The sequence below is a fragment of the Homalodisca vitripennis genome, chromosome 2 (assembly GCF_021130785.1).
Source record: "Homalodisca vitripennis isolate AUS2020 chromosome 2, UT_GWSS_2.1, whole genome shotgun sequence".
Taxonomy (NCBI): Eukaryota; Metazoa; Arthropoda; class Insecta; order Hemiptera; family Cicadellidae; genus Homalodisca; species Homalodisca vitripennis.
In genome coordinates this window covers 105,428,177-105,453,240 of record NC_060208.1, presented here as the reverse complement: position 1 = coordinate 105,453,240, position 25,064 = coordinate 105,428,177, and the positions used below count along the sequence as shown (strand labels likewise).

Genomic DNA, 25,064 nt, shown 5'->3' with positions numbered 1-25,064 from the left:
ATCACTTAGTGATTGTGCACGTTTTTCTACTACTTTTTTTATGTTCTCAACTGCAACGGTGAGAAGCAAAATCATATTTAGAAAACTGAAGATATAAAGAGTTAAAAAGGGACTAAATAAACTAAAATTACAGGTCAAAGGAAGATCTCCAAAACTGAGAGGTGAAGAGGAATACATCGCACTGCACTGTTAGTAAACTGAAAGGTGTGTTCTAAAATAGTCCGATTCTTTGGCAAGACGTTTGGATTATCCACAGCCTCGTTTTGTATTGTTGGGCTAACGAAAGCTTCCGACGCGACGTTTGTTTTCCCCCATAGGAAAGTATATCCTAACCTAAGGAAGTGTGGAATGCGATTACACAGTAATAATTCCTTGATAATACGGCAGGAATCAAGGCCGTACTTGATCGCGGTGATATTATGGCACACATAACATTAATGTTTGTTCTGTTTAAGAATGATTGTGGAACAGAACACAATGTGAAACATGTGGAGAATTAAGGCAGTTGATGAAATGGTGACACAAAGCTTACAAGAAAGTTTTTATAAACACTGTCAGCAGGAAATATCGTGTGCTAATGTTTCAGGATTCAGTGATACTGTACTATATTGTAAGATACTGAGAAACCCTCGAGGCGGGTAAACATCCAAGCATCGGGGAAATCTTAACGCGTAATCCGTTTATATGACATCACATATTACACGTCCACACTGGACCAGTCATAGCTGAAAGCTTTTAGAGTGGAAGGATGGGAGGTGTAGACCATTTCCATACAACCTATTACTTTCTATTGTACCTTTTCCCAGGGATGAAAACATAGCTTTCATACAACTTTGTGATACTGATGTTGAACGCCGAACTGTATACTGATGTAAATTAGAGGCTAAAGATTTCTGCAAAGATAGTAGAACTTGTGCCACGGTGTGAAGTCCCTTATAATTTGAAGGACAATTATATACAAAATACGTTAAATATGTATGTATCTTTCAAATGTATATTATTAAAAAGTAGTAAAAGTTCAATTCTAAGAGTTCAATTAATTTTTTTCACAGAAAATAAATTTACCCGGTAGACAAAAAAAAACTGTTTCAACCTACTGAGTGATAGGCTTTAATGACGTTCAGTCAAATTCCATAGTTTGACATGCACCATCATAGATCTCATTCTTGCCTAAGTAGAAATGAAATTCCATGCAACATTTAGAGTCTATAGATGAATAAAAATGGTCAAGCTATCTTACCATGTGATAGGCCTACATTCATATTTTTCTTCTCTTTCATGGCTGTTTTTAAAACATAAAAGTTCCAGGTAAGAGTGTAGGCACTACAACAGAAGAATCTGCTGAAATAAAATCTTGTCATCGACTGTTAACATTGACTACTCCTCTACTTCTTCACTTTATGAATAAGCTACGCGTAACAAGAATCTCATATCATTGTACTTAGTTTGTTTACAAATGTAAGTTTGAAAGGATCATAGGATTTCGCCAACGTTATATGTTACAAAATGTATAACAACAGGTTTCGACGTATTGAAATCCATCCTCTCGTCAGGTCGTTTGATAAATAGTACATAAAAAAGAAGAGAGAAAAAGAATCAAACATCCCCGACAAATACTTGAGTCAAGACAGGAGATAATGAACCCAGGCGTTGTCATTCCGCAGGATGCAAGTTACAACAGCACAAGTCACGATCAAACAAACCTCAACCAATAAACTTCGTACCATGACATTGGTCTAGGACCAAAACATAGGGCAGGAGGCGGCTTATTTTAACCCTTCCCGACTATCGCTTTCCTGTGTCATTACTTCAAATGAAACGCCGCGAAGCCCCAGCAAGTGGCGACTTTTATTTTCTTGTTAGTATCCCACATTCACCTGTGCTGGGGTAACGTGTGATAGTGCTCTCGACTTCTCGTGCTGGTGAATTGCATCTTGTGCAGTGACAACGCCTGGTTCATTTTATCCTGTCTGGACTACAAGCAGTTTATGTGGAACCCCTTTTCTTCCTCTTCTTTTTTTGTGAGTCAATTATCTTCCAACTTGACGAAGAAGATAGATTTCAATCCTCGAGAAGTTGGGTTATACATTTTGTAACATGGCAAATATTAAAAATCTATTTGTTTATACTGCTATTTTCTCACTGCCATTATTGTTATCCGCAAGACCATGTAAAATATTAGCTACCACATCCCATGGAATGACTTGCACCATTATCGAACCCAGTGTTGCTCATATAGAAATGAAGCTACCAACATACAAATTTTAAGTCTATAAGTTAGTTCATTTTCAAGATATCGTGCACAGGACAGGCAGAAATTACGTTTTCCCGATTCTCGAGTGCTAACGCTAAGCCTAATTACATTTAGATTTTCCTTTTATTATTTTTTAAATTTCTAATCATCTGTTACTTTCTGGATAGCCCACTTATTTTTAACAGTGAATAATTTATTACTTTGACAAGATAAAAGCAACACTGAATGGTAACATCTTGAATTAGGGCGCTATTATGGGTTAAAAATAAAACAAATTAAAGGATAAAACAATTAAACAAACGTGTGTGTTACAACTAAAATAATGTGATAATACCTACGCAAATGGGCTGTATAACCGACTTAACATAACAATAATTTAGAATTAAAGGGAAATTTGTTTGGCAGTGAAAGTTTGTTTAAAAATAGAAAATGCCGAGATCCAAATTTAGAATAAAATATATAAGAGCAAATAGATGGGAAACGATTTTCAAATGCATCTAAATTATAGGGAACCATATTTGTCGACAAAAGAATAATTATACTAACTCGTAAAAAAACAAATTTAACAAGGGAGGTAAATTGGTTATGTTTGTACTAAATGTTTATTAATTTTTACTTTTAAGAGTGGATTAATCGGCTACCCATGTAGCTTAGCACAATGCTCGACGGAAAACAATAAAGTACAATAGTATTATCCAATATGAGGGGGGAGGAAGTACCAAATGACAGATAAATATTTACTGCAATGTTCGATTTGTTTGTTACATTTTACTGTTATATCTAATAATATAGTGTCCCGTAACTCACAGGAAGAAAGTATATCACATTATTCCCCAAGTCAAGATAAACACATTTCACCGTATGAACATGAGTCACATGAATCTCCGTTGCTTATTTTTCCATCTATTTGTCTGTACGTGTTTTTATTAAACAATATCTCTAAAACTAATAAATTGAATCAGTACTACCAAATTTGGATAAAATGTTTATAGTAAGAAGGCCAATCACTTTACAAAAATATTATGATATTAGCTTAAGTATATTCAAAATGGCAGTCATTAAACCTTTTTAACAAAGAATATCTTTAATTGTGGAAATAAATTCATATATGTCTCTTATTTATACTGAATCTGAAATATAGCCACTATCCAGTCAAGGCCTGAACGCTACAATTTTGTTTCAAATGGCTACTGAATCGTTAGCAGCCGTTGGAAGTATTAGCGGCGGATGCATATTTAAAATTGTAATCAATGGACGTGAATTAGATTCACTAACATTGTAAGAGCTAAATAAAGAGGGCGAAAAACATTTTGTGTACTGTATATTATACGATCTCGCTTGGTCCCATTTAGTTTCAAACTATAAATGATTTTACATATAATTTTCCAATATAAGTGATTTACATAAGTAATACACATCATGAAATTGGTTTAAGTTAATTTGTAATTCAATCATGCTTAAAAGGATTATTGTATTGTCCTCTCTTCAAAAAAGTGCAGATCCGAATTGTCCCAGTTGGGTGTCACGTCGTACTTGCGTAGTCTTTTTAACTCGATGGAGTGCCTGGAAAGTGAGTCTAACCCTACGTAGTGCATAATGGTGCAGTGCTTTGTAACCTATCCTTAATCGCTGACACACTCTCTACCATAACTAGCCACGATTATACGTGGTATATAGATTTGTCGTGACGAATTTAAAGTGATTTGTAAACCATTAATGTATGTAATCTAAATATTACCGACAATAAACATTAGCAAAGAATAACGGTGAAAGTTATATTTATAGGAAATCTGTCACCACAATTTTCACTTATAATGATCGGCCTAAATATAACGTTTCATACGTGTTGTTCTGCAGATCGTATTTTCACACCACGGATATTGTAATGAGCCTGTAACACGCGCAACCCGGCGGGCAGGTTGCCGTTCATTGTCCCTCATAAACTATGAACCACCTCGAAACGACAGGCCAGCGAATAATTTCCGGAGTTTTAAAATGCTCTGGAACACAAAACCTATTATGGTAAAGAGAACTTGGCGGTCAAAATTGAACAATGGCTGATAATGTATGTTCAAGAACGTGGATTATTTATTGATAGTGAAAATTCTTTTCTTTGGAGCATTACCAGATGATGCAAGATAGCCAGTTGGGGAAGATAGAAAATTAGCTTATATTAGCAAACAAATTGCTTATCTTTAACAAGATCAGTCGCTCCAAAATATTCTCATTGTGGCTGTTGCGTTTTAATCCACCCGTACACCCCATCCAACACTTAACAGCTTTAAGTGTATGAAAACTATTAATCCACATCAACATCAATCAGTGTATTTAGTGCAAAATGTATTAATTGCTTCTAACAACTGAAACTTCAATTGTAAGCTCTCGCAATCGCTTACTAAGCAATAGTTTGTCTCTTCTCTTGTGGTAAAAGTGATTTACCAGATAGATGTGTGTGTGTGTGTGTTTGTTCATTACTCACATGGAAGGATGCCCAAGTACAATAGACAATAAAAACAACATACCATTATCAACTACAAGGTCAAATACCTATTACACAGCATTGTTATTTTGTACGAACTCAATTACTAAACAGTCAACAACAAGGATAGCTTTTATCCACCCCTAGCCCTTTGAGGTTTATTCTTACACACTTTCTTTATCATAGAATTATGAGATATCTTATGTTAAAGATATGATTAATATGCATCAAAATGATTTATAGTTGTTCTCCAAAAGTATTTACTTTTGATTAAATATTATGTTTTTAAATGTTCATAAATTTAAAAAGTTTGAGTTTTTCCTGATAACCAATAAAAAATATATTAAAAGCTCCTCCCAAATTAAAACCTTAAGGTACTTCAGAATTAGTGACAGACTCTCAGAATAGACTCAATTAAATTGTACATGGACTATTCTAAATGCTTTACCTAAATTATAGGATTTAAATTAGCAAATAAAGCTTAAAGAGGGAAACTAAAAGCTTAATTGTTTTCTCAAAATGAAGCGAAGAGGTATATGTCAATTACTATTGAAGAAAAGATCATATAGGCAATAATTCTAAGTAGAGTTCTCCCCCATTGATACAAATATTGAAGATATATTTTAACTAGGTCAACTATGTCTTCTAGTTCAGTTTCATGTTTAGGTTTAGGTTGTTAACAGACTCGAACTTAGGACATTTTTGTGGAAAGACAAGTTCACCTTAGTAATAGACACTGCCGCACACTTCCCACACTTTGAGCGATCAAGACAATGAGTCAAAAACATTAATAAACAACTACCGTTCATCTCACTGAATGACTGATTTATAATAGTTCACTTGTGTTTAACACTATTCTATTCACTTTCGTGTACTACTAAATTGTTGATCATGAGAGCCGATAGTGGGAGTACTAATAAAAACATATACACAACACAGTTAAATGCTTGTAGGCTCCTTGAAATGTATCTTATTTCTTAAATGTGATTAAATTTTTATTGTTACACTTCTTTGTACTGTTTTTATCCAAATTGCATGTATACACTCTTTAGACTGATGTATTTTATAATAGATACAAGTGAGTATCAAAAAACCTGACAGAATATGAGTTTATCGCACAGACAGAGGGATTACAATTTGACCTTTTGACCCAAAAATCAATAGTTCTTCACTAGATCAAGAGGAAAATAAGCACCAAGTTTCAAGTTTCTAGGAACTTTCTATCAAGAGTTGCCACACACATAACAATTTTACACCCTTATTTTTGGTCAGAAAGATGCAAATTTTAAAGACATCATTAATACTCATATATCCAAAATTGTTTTCCTTTAAAATATATTTTAAAAATATTTAAATGATGAAGTATTTGATATCTTTCCTGCATAACTAAAAACTGTTTGATAGCGAAGATCGCGATGGTAACAAAACCTTAATAAATCAGAGGTTTAGCAAAACATTTGTTTTTATAATGAAAGGCGACTTAATTATTTGGCAGTGAACTTTCTATTCAAGGGAAACTGCGCATGACTTGATTTCATAACATAGGTTATTTGTATTAAATGTTAAAAAAAATGTAAGTATACAAATCCAAAATAAGAAAATATCATTGTCTTTTAAATAATATTTCATCTTTGTTAAATTTTTGTTTCAAAGTTATTTGTGTTATTTTTTAATTTGCATACGTTTCAAAGTTGTTAGTTTATTTTTAAATTTGCATGTGTTAAATTTATTAGTTATAGGTACTTACAAGAAATCTTTATATATTACAAATTAGGCGTTGTAAGAATGTGTTCCAGCTCAAGACAAAAAAAATATTGGAATTTTGTTATTTGTCCGTAATTCAGAGCTTTTTAAAAGCTACAATTCCAGTTTTGCTGGTTTTTTGGAAACTTTATTTCAGCTCCAGTTTTATATCTATAAATGGCTTGTCCAATAAATTAGAAGCATAAGCTATTTAAAAACTACCAATAAAATAGCAAACGGCACAACAAAGTTTTAATTTTTAATTTTTGGGTTGAGTACAATAAGCGGACCTGGTTTTTTTATATCATTGTATATATTTTATATTATTTGAACAATAACTAAATCATCTGCACCAACTGTGCATGCATTTTCATATTCTAGACACAGTTTGTTCTATACGTAACTTCTTTTAAATAAAAAAGATAGTTCACTTTAGAAAACCATACAAAATAACACTAACAGATCAGTTACTGTGTCTTTCTCTGTTTCAAGATGTTTGTTTGGGTAGGGTACGATAAGCGGACCCGGTTTTTTATATCAAAGAATGTAGTCATCGATACCTAATATTCGCATCTTAAATCCTAGCCTATCGATATAAAATTATCTATAATCCTTAACAATCATATTTTTAAAATTAAAATATGAATTTAATATTTACAGTGATAAAACAAATTATTATAACAAAAATTAGGAAAACTGAAGACAACCATATTTGCTCCTTTCACAGTTACAGTTGTTTCCTTCCCACAAATTTCACATAATAGGGTTTTCGGTAGGAGTCCAACATGTTGAAGCCACAAAAACAATATATTTTTTTATGTCTTATCATCTTTCAAAGCAATGTTGTGTAATTTTCTAAAATTGACTGCCATTTTTAATAATCAAAATTACTTATGTAAAGTTGAAGTATTACCCTACGCGTATTATTTTAAAGTGTTTACAGCTGTTGATATCTAGACTATTTAAGTTAATAGTTCAAAATAATTAATCAGTATCGATTGATTATATCGATGGTTATGATTAAGTAATATCGTTTGTCAATTTCTATATAAAAACCCGGATCCGCTAATCGTACGCTACCCGTTTGTTTTTTTGTAATGTTTTCTTTATTATTTAAATACCATTTTTCCTATCAGCTGTCTTAATATCAGCGCTTGATTAATGGTCGTGGTTCTTTTATTATTTATGACATTGCGTAATTGTTTAAACTATTCCTAGTAATATGAAACATGTGACTTTAATTTAGTATTTCAGATACGTTGATATTGATTGATACTTCTGTTATTTGATATGTAAGTATCAGTAATTGTAAGAAGCTTATCATACTCTGCCCTGAATTTCTTAACTATAGACCTCATTTCGGAGATTTTTGTCACAATATACCAAGGTATCATAGAAAAACAATATAAGAGCATATTACACCAGTCCATGCTAAAGAGGTTGAATATCTTACTTACTTAATTAAAGCATATAAGAACCACATCAATTTACATGTAGGCTACCAATAATATACTCTAAGAGCCCTTACCTTTAATATCATCAACAGGCTTTCTAGAAGTGTGAGCAGATAATGTCTTCAGATTCCGTTTCAATGTAGACAAACGTCCCAAAGTATCCCAGCCTCCAGATTCTTTTAAAATCACGTTTTTTGCGGGAATTACTTCTTTTTCATTTACTGGTTTTGTTTCCTCAACTTTGACTACTGAAGAACTCATGCTGAGTATATTTTACAGTTCAAATAATAAACAACTCAGGATCTCAAGAAAACTGACAATAATAGAAATTTGTCAATGGCATTATATTTGATTTACAAAAACAATTCTTCCCTGTGTCCTTTTAACAAGATTGTCACTTTATATTAGATTTTGTAGTCTGGTAGCCAATAAAAATAAAAAATATAAAGCTTTTCACTTGAATAGTCTGATACACTAGACATTCATATAAGTTAAGGCTTGTTTGTATATATGTATTGAAGTTGTTTCTAATATTTGTAATGTTTTGATATCATGTAAAACAAATATTTCCTAGATCCTGTACGGGCAAATTTTATAATACATAATACGTCTCTGTTCATTTTAAGAAATGTTTGAACAATATTATTCAGGCATAAATTTTGTTAGCTAAGCTATAAATGCCTATTATGAATAATACAAGCCATAACATATTTCAAGGCTATTACTGTGCTATTTAATCTTTATATTATTCTTGATCACATGTTTCATTATTAATGTAAAATAAATTATTATGCCTTATACATTCAATATTATGCCAATTAATTATAGATTTAATTTTTGGGGAAATGACATTTTAGTAGAACCTACTTACATCCTATTAACTTATCCCTAAATATTGTTATGCCAGTATTTTTATTTAGGCTTATTAATAGGCTACACATAATTAATCTTGATGATGAAGTAATGTTGGATTTTTGACATAATATTATGAAGACCATACACAATCACTTCTGGTTAATGCAATTGCAATACTACAAAGTTTATTGTTTTGATACTTCATCTAAAATATAAAGGTTTTAACTTTATAATGATTGATTACATACACATATACACACACGGATAAAACAGAGCTGGAACATTTCACACACACACAGCTCTTCTCGTAACTATTACTCAAGTAATTTCGAACTCCAACAAAACTGAACTAAGAGTAACCAAGTAAACAATAACACCAAACAAAGTAAACTAACCTATAAACACAATCGCAAAACTAACTTATAAATTTCAAGATGGCGGAAAGATTATTCCTACCTTGGGTTTTGGATATTATTCAATCACCAGTCAGTGAAATAAAATGCATATTATATATACATATATATATATACTTTTTGCGATTCAATGTTTATTGAAATTAAATAAGGCTATTGCCATTTATACAATTTAACGTAAATAAAAGTCGTTTGACAGGTGTTTGGTCTTCCGATCATATGTTAGTTTGCTTGTTTAAACGCATATGTGACAGATACGGCCAAATACAAAATAATTGAATCGGAAAAAGTAAGCGCTCTGTGGTGTAATGGTAGCACATTCACCCGGCAAGTGAGAGATCCGGGTTCGACTCCCGGTGGAGCAAGTACTTTTTGCGATTCAATGTTTATTGAAATTATATATATATATATATATATATATATATATATATATATATATATATATATATATATATATATATATATATATATATATATAATAGAAAAATACTCAGTCGAATTACTAATGGAGTTGCTATGCTCTAATAAAAAGAGTGAAATATCTTTAGTACACTTAACCCTGTGTAATAAGTGTTTACAAATTGAAACAGTTTTTCAGCAAGACTATTACTTTTTACATGGTACGAACTACTAGTTCTAGTCTCAAAATCCCAATCGTTGGCAAAACTTAGAAAATTTCTGATTATTATCAGACATAAAGGTATCTGGTGAGCCAAATCTAGAAAACGTTGTTTTGAGCTTCTCAATTTTTGAACTTGGTAATTTAGAACTATGGTTTTTTAGTTTAATCAAATTAGAATATACATCAACAGTCATATAAATTTCTCCGGCAACATGAACTAAACCAAAAGAGATTCTTTCGAAAGGCCTACTCGATTCGGTTGCCGGAAACTTAACAATAAAGCTTCTTTACAGTTTTTGAATCTAAACATTTCACATAACTTGCAGGCTAAAACAAGCTTTTCTTATAACTTATAGAATTCCCTTATGAGTAACAAGAGTCACTCACACAACTCAGTCAATAGATATTGGAAAATGAACTGATAACAGTGGATGATTTTGACACATATATAAATCAGATCACATAGGATAACTATGTCCCCTGAAAATTCCATTGAAGAAAGTTTTACTGCCAGTCTTGACTCGTAGGCGGCTCAACAACAACAGATTACTTAATCTCAAAGATATTCTAGCATGTCAAGATTAAGTTATTCAAGAGGAAGATGTTGACATTGCCTATACCAATTGTATTGGTTTGTAACAGCCACCTTGAATCAATCATGCCCCTGCCAAACGTTACGAAACAGGTCATGCAATCTAAAGAATGATAAATTCAGAACAAGCTTCAAAAAGACCAATTAAGGATTCATCATGGTCCCTCTAAGAGAACAATGGAACCATTAGCTATACTGAGTCTATATGCCAACATTTCTATAGGCTTATTGTGAATGTCACTGAAGAAGCTCTTATGATTTTCACTGAGCTCAATAGTACTATTCAAATCTTCAACGAACTCAATCTCAAAACAAATCCTGCTAAATCAACATTCATTCATTTCGGTTTGCGACAAAGTCAGTCAGATTACAGTCCAACAGTCATGCTGGATGAAACTGATATCGACGAGGTCATCTACGCAACGAAATTCCTTGGAATACACCTAGATTAGGGGTTTAACATGGGATTTCCATGTAGATAGTGTTTGCTCAAAGTTATCCTCAGGAATCTATATATTGAAACAACTATCCAAATATTGCCCAACCCGGGTGCTGATGATGGCATATTATGGAGTAATCTACTCACACCTCTCCTACGGATTGGTTTTGTGGGGAGGTTGCACAAACACAAACTTTTCCAGATTGTTTTCACTTTAAAAAAATCAGTCTGAATAATTGCAAAATTACAATGGAGAGAGTCGTGTAGGCCAGCATTTAAAAATTTGCAGCTGTTGACACTTCCCTTCCTCTATATTTTGGAAGTGTGTCTCTCTTTTAAGTACAAATCCGAACATTTAAGAGGTATTAATGTATACTCTTATGAAACTAGAGGCAGGAACAATTAACGCACTGCGAGAGACAGGATGGTATTTCATGAACGCTTGCCTTCACAGGCAGGTGCTCAATTTGTCAACAGAATGCCAAATTCCATAAAAAGTGCAAATATGCCCAAGTCATTTAAGCTCGTCTGAAATCAGCTTTAATCCGTGCAGCATTTTATAATACAGACGAGTTTTTAACGCACGATTGGCTGACTAACACTGCGGCTAGAGTGGACAAATTCAAATAAACAAGATTAAGAATGGAAACTATTGTATGTATGAATGAGTCCAATTGTCGTGAATGAATCGTACATCTTAGTTAACATATAAAACTAACAATTGCAATACAATTTTGTACATTGTTTATGCAATAGTTATTATTATTATTATTATTATTATATATGATAAATGTGTCAACAAGAAAAACTTGCTAATAAAGAAAGGCGACCACAGCAATTCCTTTTACATGTTCAATCAATTAGTCTGCAGGAAGTGAAACAAATCATCAACTCTATTAAACCACCATCTTCAGTAGGGGTTGATGACATATAACAAGCCATGAAGTTTTTTCAAGATGAATTTCTGGTTCTGCTGACTAATATACTAAACAAATCCTTTGTTGAAGAAGTGTTTCCTACCCAAATGGAAACTCCAAAGGTTTATCCACTCCACAAGAAAAGGAAAACAGATGAAATTCAAAACTACAGACCAATCTCTCTCTGTAACAACATTTTCCAAGATCGTCGAATGGATCGTACTAATACGGCTTAGGATTCATCTTCAATACATGGTAACTGGTACCATTCTCATCTTGATTTTGAGGAATAAAGTTTCTGTATTCTGCATGAATTTAAAAGCACCCTTTTAGGGGTAATCAAGAAAAAAATTTACACAAATCATTCCAATAACAATTTGATAAATCAACACTTTCCTGAAACTTTAGAACAGGTAGGAAATACAAGCATTACTGTATCAACAACCCACATCAAGCTGGCTGGAAACATCAAGACTTCTTTTGATTTAAATGGTTCATGTCCCATATCAGCGTGTGGTTCAATAAACATCAGTATTGACAATCTTAGTTTTAATGCTTTACAGCAATGCTTGTAACTAAAAACAATCAATACCAAATTTTGATATCATGTGTAAACAGTTAAAATTGTTCAAAATTAGGCTTATATAAAAATCAAAGTGGAATTATAGTGTTACCTCCAAATGCAGTAAAGAAACCCTATTTTGATCGATCACAATGCTATCCACTTGATTTCTTGTTCAAACTTTAAAATGTTATCAACTCAAAAGGATTAACTATGAAAATCACATGCAATGAAACTGTTGTATCAACAACAGGCAATAGCTTGGGGCGAGCCTTGTGGTTGGTTACTGACAACAATACTAGAATCACATTGATATGTGAGGGTAACATTAATATAAACAGTAATTAATCCTTTCCTTATAATCCTTATAAATTAAAAAAAATAACAAATAACCTAATAGTAAAAATAATTCAGTAAAAGATTTCTTAACAAAATATAAACATAATGAACAATAAAATGAAAAACTGAACCACTGATTACGACTCAAACCTGTAGTTGTGGTGGTTCCAATGCCATACTCTTTAACCATAACCTTGTGGGTATATATTATGGCCTATCCGAAGATACAACAGAAGAGTTACAGAATACAAGCATAATATGTTGGCTAATAAATTGAATACTATAACCATAATGATGGATTGATATGTGAGGGTATCATCATTATAAACAATAACAAAATAGCATTAAACCCTCTATTTTGAATTTTATTTTAAATTATCTTCAAAGATTTCCTAATTATCCAAGTAATAGATGTTCTTAATTACAACAAAGTAGGAGTAAGCCACACCATATGTTGTGTAATAGACTTCACTAAGGTTGTATAATCATAAGCAATATTTCAAGTTGATAGCTCATTTTATTCTCGAGATGTCATATAGACAGATAGAGTGGCAGACAATTGTACAGAAAAGAAATGTTTACACCCTCCCGTCAGACAAAAATGAAATGTTTACAGCCAACTGAGTGATAAGACTGCAATGACCTCTAGCCAAATTCCATGGTTGGACATATTCGATTATGTAACTCAACTTATCTATGCAGAAATGAAGTTTCATTTCTAATTTAAAGCCTACACACGATATTTCCCAAGATATCTTGCCATATTATACATCCACGTTTTGTCAATTAAGTTAGGATTCATAGCAGTGTTTAAATTATAAAAATTTTGTTTAGGTAGGGAGGGTACTACAACACAAGAGTGGGATGAACTCAAATCTTCTCACATGAATCACATGTCAATGTATCACATGTTAAAATCTCATATGATCATACTCAGCTTATTAAAAAAATATTTATTCTGCTCTTTACTCGTTGCCATCATAGCTATTCATAAAAGCAATGTAAAAGTATTTGCTAATGCTCAGCCAAATACAAGATGGAGTGGAGTGGTATCCACAACTATCAAACTCAGAGTTTCTCACATAAAAATTAAGCTTCATGTACAATTTCAAGTACATAGGACAGCTCTGTACAGACTCACAAAACTATACAGGAAGACAAATACACAGAAATAAATTAAATTTGTCCAGTCTCATGAGTGATAGGCTTAGCTAACACTCAGCAAATAAAACACACTCTTACACCATAATCAATGGAGATGCCGATTTTGACTGCTTCAATAACAACAGAGAACAGAGCTAGTGAACTACTGGGTATCCATAGGTTCTAGAGCCATCTACTATTATTACTAGTTCCCTTATTGACAAATGTCTGTAAATCCATTCAATAATCCATTCAATAAATTACTATCAATAATGAACTTTAAATGAAGAAATAAAGCCAACCAGTCGCCGAGAAATATAACCTTTTAATACGAAGAAAAAGTTATATTAAGCATGGAATTTATCAATGCTCAGGATGAATATAATGTAACAGGAATAATTGAAGATAAAGTGAAATCAGCCAGAGAAAGAAAGAATATGATTTGTTTCAGGCAGTCAAGGAAACAGACAAAGCAAAGTACATAAATCAGGGCAATAACATAGAGATCTGAATAGAGAGATCTTGGATAAAATAATAAAAAAAGGCTAAAAAATCCTAATTAGACACATTTTACTATCAGGGTTAATAAAAGAAACAACTTCCTATCATCTCAACACTTTTTTGTGGAAATAATAATATATATAAATATAATAATAATAATAATAAATATAAAAATCTAATATTAAATAACTATTTAAAAAAATTATTATTATGAATACCTTCCAGCAGAAAAGGGGTCTGGGGCCCAGCCAAGAAAATGTTCGAAATATGAGGTCTGAAAATTGTGTTTTTGTGCAATTTTTTTAGGTGCAAGGGAAAGATCGTTCTGCCTCAAAGTTAACATTGAATACATACATATTCTGACATTTTTTTCCCTTTCTTTTGGGTTTAAAAAGTTTGAAGTGGAATGGTTAGTACTATTTTCTTATATTGTCACTCATTTGAAATATCAATTAACTAAAATGTTTATCTACAATGTCTAATGTATTTTAATATTGACAGTAATATTATTCCAACACATTAATAATTTATTTGTTTATAGTTAACAAGTCTAATAAAATAGTTTGAAATTTAATAAGGTTTATTTTAAATAAATATTTGATCTTGGTTATGTGGGATAGCAAACAAAGGGCTGAAAAAAATCCATTTCCAAAATTAGTTGGACTTATCAGTGACTTTCTTCATGTTATTACTAGTTTTTGAAGAGTCGGCAAACTCAAATTTATGATAAGCATATATACAATTTTACAGCTAAAGGCTGTATCTTGCCTAATGTATGAACCTCCTGAAGCTGTTTGTATGTATTAAAACGTTCATAGTATGCAATTACTTAGTTTTCATTAGTATACAAATGAGGTGCTTGGTAATTTCTCTTTGAACTTAAATTATTGTCATGTGTTTTACAACATAATTTTAGTAACATAAATTATAACTAGTTAAACATTTACAACTTACTTATTGAGGTATGATTTTTGGTTACATCCTTGCAAAGATCAGGCCTGTAGGTTAACATAAGTAGAGTTCTCATGTTCACTGAATGAATACATCTGATAGAGATCACATAATCACTGTCTTTGTAATCAGCACACAATATCTATACTGTCCTCAAGAATGGAATATGATGCAATATTCTGATAAATATATCCCATTAAAATATATTTATACATGTTTTGCTATCATCTTGTGAATTAATACTTCCCTTTTTGAGGGGACTTGTATTTATAAAAGTTTATTTTTTAAATATAATTTGTGTAATATATATATATATATATATATATATATATATATATATATATATATATATATATATCTAGTATATATAATTACATAGCCCTTTCATTGCCATTTCCGGTACTTGTAGAATGTTCAATGTTTCCTCTTTACTCATGACAGTTTCCCCTTACTAGGACATACAGTTTCTTTTTGTAAAAATGAGTATTTTCCATAAATATCGGGTTTTATTCTTTAATGGCTTAAACAATATAGAAGCCTTATTGCATTAGCTTTTATTAATTGACTATGTTATAATATAATGGAGGGTATTTCATAACTCTTGTTAGATATATATGGATATGTTCCTAGAAAAGACAATCAAAATCAAGACGTTTCACTGAGATTAATAATTAAGACTAGTAAAAAAATTTTCACAGTAATGTGCTGTCTCACCCACGGATTTCCTAGATCTTGCCACTGTAAATAGTGTTCCAGAGTAACTTCCGTATTTACTATCTGTGGACCATTGGGTCCAAAAATCAAAAATATTACCATACTCATTGTGTACACAAGATAGATAAGCTATATAAACTAATACACCTCAATGAAACTTAAGAAATATGCACAGTATGATTATAGGTAGATTTCAAACAAATACGAGACCTATTGTAACATAGGGCACCAGAACCTATTATGTGAACATATTCCTAATATATGTATAGCATGAACTAAACTGATCAAAACAAATAATTGATGAAACTGTAATTTTGTATCTTGCTTTTTTTAAGTTTCATTATGGACCTCACTGATAAGTCATGTTGACTTGGTGGGGCCATGATTATGTAAAATTATGTGTTCAAAATAAATAAATAAAAAATAAATATGTATGTATGTATGGGTTTATGTAATATATAGTAACACCGATTTATAATATAATAACTGCCATAATTTGAAATAGATTCAAACTGAATTTAGGATAGCATTTGCAAAATGTCTTGGATGAATTTATTAGCTAGTCTCAACCAATAAAAAACATTTCAAAATGGCAGTAGTTGTCATTTCCTAACATTCCTAACAAGATACATATTACATTTTTAAGACATATCAAGCAACTTTAAACTTTAATTTTTAACAATGTTTAATATTTCTTAAGGTTTAATATAGCCACCATTCAGAGATTGGAAAAAGAATGGTTATAGTATGTCAGTTATTAGTTATTGCAAGCGATTTAGAAAAGTATTAAAAGTCTGTTATAACCATAGACAATAGACAAATTTTTATTTAAATATTCTTCAAGAAAATATTCTTATATGTTCTTATTATATTTTTGAGATCTTTTAAAGTTTCAAGATGGTGGCCATGATACATTTTGAGAAGTATATAATGACATAATGTAAATAAGATTTAATATGATAATTGCCATGATTTCTAAACATTTAGTTCAAACTTGATACAGTGATAGCACTTGCAGAGAGTTTGAATATGGTTTATTACCTGGTGTCTAGCTGCATATGACTTGAACAAGTTTATTAGTCATTGATTCTAACCCATAACAAATTTAAGGATGTCACCTGTTTGCACAACTTTTATTTTTATTATTTCTCAACATAGAAAAATTTGTGGAAAAATGTCAGAAAATTTGGTTTCTCTGGTTCCTTACATCATCCAAAGATAAACACTGATGATTCGTTAATATTCAGGTAAAAAACTATTTTCTTACAATGATAAAAAATATATACAGTTTAATGTTTATGAAAAAATGTAACACCCAAATGTTTGGCAGTGATTACTCATTGTGGAATATTACTTTCAAGGTTTCTGGATAATTAAAAACAACATGAGATCTGTGGAGTTTATGTAATGACTGAAGATTTGGTGTAGTAATTAACTTCCACCTTTTCTGCTAATTACAGTTTATTGTGCCAAGGATGGGATAAAGTGAGCAAGATGTTTGAGATGAATACCTAATCATTGTGGGTTAATGGTACAAATTATGTTTTTTTTTCCAACAGAAATGCCTTGTATACAAGAAAAAATATATTTTTTTATGAAGTAGATTGACCATTCTGAAATAATTTGGATGAGTATAAATAGAATAACATGTGAGCCTGCTTATGGACTGAGCATATTTATAATATTTAAGATTGATCGATCCTTGGATTAAGCATTTATTTATGTACCGATATGAAAAAATTGTACACAATTGTTTGCACAGTCTAAAAATTGTTTAGTGCAGTATTATTATAACTTATAAGGTTACTTCATCATACATATTTTAATTTTACATTTTATGCTTTCATCAAAGAAAATGAAATATATTTTTATGACATTGGGTTTTGAGTGGTATATTTTCCAACCTACAATTCTTTGCTGGTGAGGCTATCAAGCTGTACCAATAGTAATGCTGCTGCTATTTATAAGTTCATATTTGGGCTCATATATTATGAACCTACAGAGATGTTACGGTTAAAAATAAAAATAGTAAATTTAGATAATTATGTTTACTATAAGTTATAAATTTGAAATGGAACTTGGTTGAATAATATTGCTTATCGATGTTAGGCAACCTATTACTACTGGTCAATCTTTAAAATATATACTTGTGTGACAGGTCAAATTACGACATTTGAATATTCGCGGGGAATTGGCAGACTGTGACGTCAGTGAATCACATGTTGTCGGAATTGAGATTTATTTAATTAATAACGGAGAAATATATTAAACTTTATACGGGAACAAATTTAATTAATTAAAATGAGTTATACATAACCAAAATTCGTGTTTTACAAAAGTACTAAATAAAATTACGCAGAAAAGCCAATTGTGGGATAAAATGACTTGCGTATTGATGACGTCAGAAAGCACATGTTGCTAAAAATTTAAATAAAAAAGCTTTAGAAAAATAATAAAAGAAAATAGAAAGACTTAAATTGATCAATTATAGTGAACGTGATAAATTTTGACAATTATAAGAAAAGAATCAAATTATATTTCATCGTGAAGACGCTGATTTGAACGGGAGAGGGGATGAACATTGTGTGAACCGGTATGCGTAGTTTTTATACAGAGAATCCTTCTTCTCTGTCTGGACTTGAAGCAGTAAGGACGTCTACTCATATAGATGAAATTTGAAACTGTACAATAGTACATTGAAGTTGTAATAAGGGATGGGATGTTGTGTTATTGAACAAAAATCAAAGCAAAGTGAGTAGAATTAGACAGTATAATATAAAATAAATTGACGTCAAAGTCATTTGCTTTGTCTTTCATTGAGTATCCCATCTACAAAGAAATGTGGTAAGTAGGATAATAAGCTTTAAATTAAAGAATATTACTTTCAAAACTTATTTGATTCAAAGGTGATTGGTAAGAACAGTGAATATTTTGTGAACTTTATTATGATATAAACAATCATATTGATCAGAACTTTCAGAAGAGTAGTATTAAGTTTGAACCATTATTCAACCTACTTAAAAAAACCTGAGATAATATAGACCCAGTGCTAGTGATATATAACGTGTAGCCTACTTTCATTAATACAAACTACACTTTCAACAACACCACAGACATTGAAGTTTGATCGTTATTTAAATATCAACTTGGAACAATATGAGTTAGCCAACACGAAGCAAGTCGCACAACCAATGAGGGGCAGCACATTTTAGAATACCGATTGTGAGAAAATTGGGACAACAAACGGGGGCCTGGAACGTAGCAAAATCGTACAGCCAACTGGGGACTGGACCGTAGCAGAAGGGCGACCAAAGTGGATCGTAGCAGAATAGGCACAGCAACGTGGGGACCGTAGCACTTTGAAATCACTGAGGAAAAATGTCCTCAACGTAGTGTTACTAATTTTTTTGTATCAATGAACAATAACAAATGTCCACAAAAAATACTGTTTCCTTCAGGTAAAATGTATTATAAGACGGAATAATGAATTGTAACTCGACTTTTACATTTACTTTCCTCAGTTAATCATGAGCAGGCTGGTAGAATGGGGTGTTCATGGTCAATGCGGTAAAAGTTGGGGACCTGCTCGGTGGCCTGTTTCTCTCAGTATTTTCACCAGTGTAACCATGAGCAAGGATAGGGTTACATTATTTGTTGTGCTATATAGTATCATGAAGTACTTACCAAACAAAAATGTAAAATCATAGAACATTTTGGCAAATTTTGGGAATGATCTCTGTCTAAGGTTCAAGTGTTACAGGACCAACAGGTGAGAGGGTGTGGAAAATTTAAGTCATGACTGATGTCCAAGGGTAAATTAGATAGATAACAACATCTGTGTGCAGTTTGTGTCCTTAACAAAGATGACTTATTGACTATTCACAAGTGACTATTGATGATACTACTTTAGCACTGGGTATCAGTTATGGGCGTGCCCATAAAATAGATCAAAGAGCTTCCTACAGAAAGAAAAGACCTGGTATACCCATCAAAGATGTCATACTTTTCTGAGACAATGCCTTACCCCATACAGTATATTTTACGAGGAATAAATCAGAGTGCTCACATAGGGAAAAAATTGACAACCCTCCCTACCGCCCCAATTCGTCCCCAAGTGACTATTTTGGTTTGGACCCTTGTATAAGCACTAGGAGGAAAATGATTTGTAGACAGTCATGAGGCTGAGAAATGCATGCAGACCTAGTTTATAGCTCAACCTCTTCATAGAAAGTATTTTCAACCATTCAAAATTATGGAAATAATGTGTACAGCATACAAAAGAATACGTCGAAAAATTTAGAGCTGTTTGGATGATTTTCTATGAGTAATAAATTTATACAAAAAGAGTTTGGTTTTATTTTATTGACCATTGTACTTGTATATTGCTAAAAACGTTGGTATCACACAATTGTGTAACTTTTCTTGGCAGTATATGGTGACTATATGACGTTGCAGTTTTTCATAATCAGGGTGATGTATCTGAATATGTTATGTAAAGGGTTAAGTTAAGAATTATAAACATTTAAAGGAAATTTTTTGTTTTTATTATGCACATAATAAATGCAACTTAAGTTTGAATTAATTTTAAGCCAAATACATATCAGATAGTTCACATTATTGTTACATCCTTGTCAATTGTAACTGAGAGAATACACAATTCTTAAGAGGATAATTCAAAGAACAATTTTAATTTGATTTTTTTTTGGAATCATTACTTGATAAAGAGGATCTCAAGAGTAAACATAAAATGTTTAGCTATTGCATGATTTCAAATACTGAGTTTCAGATTAGCAACTACTGATTTTCAGCAACTTGTAACCTTATAAGCATACAGTAAAAAATTAAAAAACAAAATAGTTAGGAAAATGGATAGAAATTAGCTTTACATTACTAAATACAGCTATAAAGAGGCTCTTTATGGATGAACTGAAGCTTCTGAAAATTCAATGTCCTAACCAGGATTTGAGCCTGGGTCTCTGGAATGAGGAACTGAGAAGTTAACCACTTGGCTACCTCAGGTCGCTAGCTATTTAGGTAGCTATTTAGCTATATTAATGAACTAAAGTTAACCCAAAAAAGGTTAATAATGCTTGTTATGGCTGAAATCATGAAAGTGCTTTTTATACTATCTGGTGGAAAATTTGCAGTTAAAATGTTAATAAAAGCAGTTAACAAAGAATATGGAAATTAAATTAATATTGTTAATACAAGTTATAATACATAGTTATAGTTATAGTTAATAAGTTATACTTTATAAAAAATGAGGTAAGCATTTAATAAATAAAAATTGAACTAGACTCATTCTCTGGCATAGTGATGTGTTATCAATTCCAACACCCGACTTATTCCATGATTTATTTATTCCATGGAAATGTAAAGAGAATAGTGAGTGGTAGCATTTCAGACCTTTGCAATATCATTGTTTCTTTTACTACTTGTGCTTGAACCTTCTCCATTGTGAAAACCTCACTCAGTTAAACATGATTATACAGTTATACAACTTTCATTTAGAAAGTTAATGCATACTCTGTGAAATTAGAGAAATATCAACTCCACAACTAAATTTCCAAATGCAATTAATCGAACAAATAAATAAAATAATAAAGTGGCGTAAAATGAATGGTCCGGTTTCATCATGTTGATAACTCTTGATGGCTAGTGATGAAAATTTAAATTCTATCCATGGCAAAGGAGAATTGTGACACAAATTTGGTCTGCTTCCAACTAGTGTTATGAAATCAAGAGAAAAAGGAGCATATCATTCTAAGTTTAAAATTGAGTCATGAAAATAGAACAATCAATTTAACGTTTACTATTACTTTAGATATTATACTAAAATAATCATATAAATGAGTTTGGAAATGTTGTCTGCAGTTCTATATTTTTAAATTTAAAATAAAACAGTTTTACAAAAGAATAGATGAGAAATATTTATTTTGTTATCTACCAGGACCAATTTTATTGGATACTTACTGGACTGGTGAGCTAAAAATGGCTGTATATTTTAGGCATTCACTCTGAATAGCATAGTAGGCTTAAAGAAAGAAATGCTTTACCAACTTTGATCATAGTTGATTAAAACTAGATCTTTTTTTAGAATAAACAATGACTTCATCATTTCATGACTCTTTCACCAATTGATATTCTAGACTAGTTAGTATAGCAGCGTTATGTTAAAACAAACTAAAGAATTTAGTTGCCAAACATGGATATTATCAAGTTTTGTAAAGGATACCATTAGAGGGTTTTGTTCAGCATTTATTTCCTCTAGGACTGTACCATATTTTGTCTATTGTTCAGTAAAATGTTCAATATTAATTCTGGGTTAATAAGCCATAAAAGAAAGATCCATGCTAAATCTTTATATCTGTCCAATAAAAAAGTTTCAGGCCAGTCCCTTTATTCTGCCCTGAGGAGGATCTACTTCTGAGTGGTTTTTACCCGTCAGTATAACCTACACTAGGTGCATAAAAACAGATATTGTCAATCACATATCTTTGACAACCTAACTGATGTTCAAGAGTGAGACATCATCAATCAAAACTTACAAGATATTGGGGTAAAGGCATAACTCACTGCTTCTATGCTGTAAATGTGTTTGTTACCAATTATGGTTAATACCCAAGTCGTAGAATAACAAATACATTTGAAATCAGGGCAGGCTCATACTCAGACTGGTTTTGTCGGACAATTTTACTGGGGTCGGGCCAGACTTTTTATTTTAAGGGACTGTGTTGACGGATGGTGGTGGTACGTCATGGGGCCCGGCTGAATATCTTTCTAGGGCCTGCTAAAGCTAAGTACGGTCCTTGTATAATTTTTCGTATAATACAAGAAATAAGAGTTTTCTAAGTGAACTGCAAGTCAGACTTAAGGGATCTATCAACAACTACTATTAATACACTTCTGTTAAATAAATAAAGTCCTTAAACCTACATAAAATTAATAAATTTAAATGAAAACTCTTCATAATAGTTTAAAGTATTTCTATGATGACTTAATATTGAGTATGTAAGAATTCCGTTTTAAGAATGTTTATTTAGTGTATTCAACATAAACATGTACACAGCTTTGAAGAAAAGTATTCCTATTTCTCATAATAAATTTGAATAAAGACTAGATTACTGGATATATTCATTCATAATGCTGAAAGTGTTCTACCTAAAACTTTAATTAGTAAACACTTGAATACTAATATTCTTCTGAGAAATTAGTTTGAACCATCAGAGAAATTTCTGCTAATTTTTAGTTTTATTTTAAAGAGGAATCGCCTGGCTTAGTATCCAACAATTTTACAGCCATTTACAAAATAGTCACTATGTATATTTCTACATTTGGAGATTTTTCCAAGTTTCTTAAGGAAATTGGATGTTTTGAACTTGTACTGTATTTTACAGGAACATTTCAGAGTATTACATATTTCTTGATAATGAACTGTGTTCACAGATATTGTCATTAAATAAAGTTACTGATACAGTACTATCGACAGGCACTACCGTGTCCATCGTATAATTCCCTTCAATCCTCTTATTCTCCAGTACCAACATCAGAGTAGCTTTGTTACAGAGCTTTAAGTAGTATTGGAGAATCCCAGGCCAACTTGGATGCAAAAGTACAGCTGTCCTGAATGCAGCTGGACTTTCCGATAGTATGTAGATCTAGGCACTCTTCGATGTTCTTGATAAGTTGTTACAGACACACATATGTACTTTATTGCAAGCATTTCTGCTAAAAAGACTGCCAGGAAGGAAGCTAGGATCACCTGGAAAGGATGATCAAAGCAGAATTGTTTCATCATAGAATCTGAGCAAGATACAAGCATATGTGAGTTTTCCAACTTATTGATTATACTTATATGTCTAGCTAAGTAACTTGGTTCCTTTAAGCAGTCTTATAGTGCTAAGAGCCACCTTCTCCTACACATGAAGGAGAAGGGGAGGGAGCCGCAATACAAGGTTTCTAGAGCTGCTGTAGGACCATAGTTTCACTAATTCAGAGACAAGCCAAGTGCTGAATGCCATGTAGTCAAGCCATTGCTTCTTTTTACTCCACCTTTAGCTACCAGACTAAACAGCCATAGGCAACCATTGGCCTAATAATAGTCTTATAAAGCTAGACAGCTATCTTAGGCTGCATACTCGAGGTTCTACTACAGAACTGTCTGCTGGTATGGAAAGTGACTCTTGCACAATACCGTAACGACTTCACATATGGATGTCTGATCAGCTTTAATCAAGCACCTCACCCTTATACTTAACTTCTTTGGAGAGGGTTAAGCAAGTCCTCACTTAGGACAGAGCAGAGGCGGTACTTAAGCTTTCTCCGTCAGGTGAAAAGAACTATAGTGGTTTTGGTGGGGTTAACACTTAGCCCCTCTTACGTACACCGCTTCCACATACCAAATTCAAGGCTTTCTACATGAGTTTGATTAGTATAACTTCATGTCTATCCTATACTATAATTACAAAGCCATCTGTATAACCCTATACTTCAAAACCTGTAATTGCTACTGAGTCTAGTCAGTAGACTATTAACTACCATGTATCACAGAAGAAGTGATAGGACACCTTCTTGAGGACAGCCTTTAGCATCGTTCATAGTGACAAACTATCCACCAAGCTTAGCCATTAACGACAGAACAACATTGACATGACCTGATCCAACGAAGTAACCAGTTCTATACATGTGCTAAACACTGTTCTTTAAATTAAGTCTACAGCGGTGTAATCAAATGTGCCTCCAGAGGTTTTGCCCAGATACCTTAGTTCTGCTTGCTCTGTAATCTTTCAGTATTAGATGTCACAGACAATATGTTGAAAACTGCAAAAATGAAAGGGGTGAAGTATCCATATGTCAGTTTTAATATTAATACACAATAAGCTTTCAGGAAGAGATAGGTAGCTCCCACAGATCTAGATGTCACAAACACTGGAAGTATTAGCTGCCAGATTTTGGGAGGTCCCATAAGCCGTGAGATGCCATAGATTTTAATGAAAGACTCCAAGAGATTCAGTGGAATCTGATGCACACATTCTTCCTACATAACCTAGAGTCTGAGATCAGAAATATATAAAAACATAATCAGC

The 25,064-nt window shown here is 32.0% G+C and overlaps 1 protein-coding gene across 3 annotated transcripts in view; it reads right to left on the bottom strand.

Annotated features, from left to right (window-relative positions):
• The window catches only part of LOC124354503 (protein disabled), a 98,136-nt gene extending 82,744 nt beyond the window's left edge, over positions 1–15,392 (bottom strand). For 2 of the 3 annotated variants that reach the window (XM_046805010.1, XM_046805012.1), the window contains exon 1: positions 8,005–9,268. In XM_046805010.1, the coding sequence (XP_046660966.1) occupies positions 8,005–8,191 (187 nt within the window). In that variant the 5' untranslated portion in view covers positions 8,192–9,268. Of the gene's footprint in view, positions 1–8,004; positions 9,269–15,267 lie in introns of those variants that run through there. The other variant, XM_046805011.1, reaches the window with a different exon arrangement.
• Between the last annotated feature and the right edge of the window lie 9,672 nt (positions 15,393–25,064).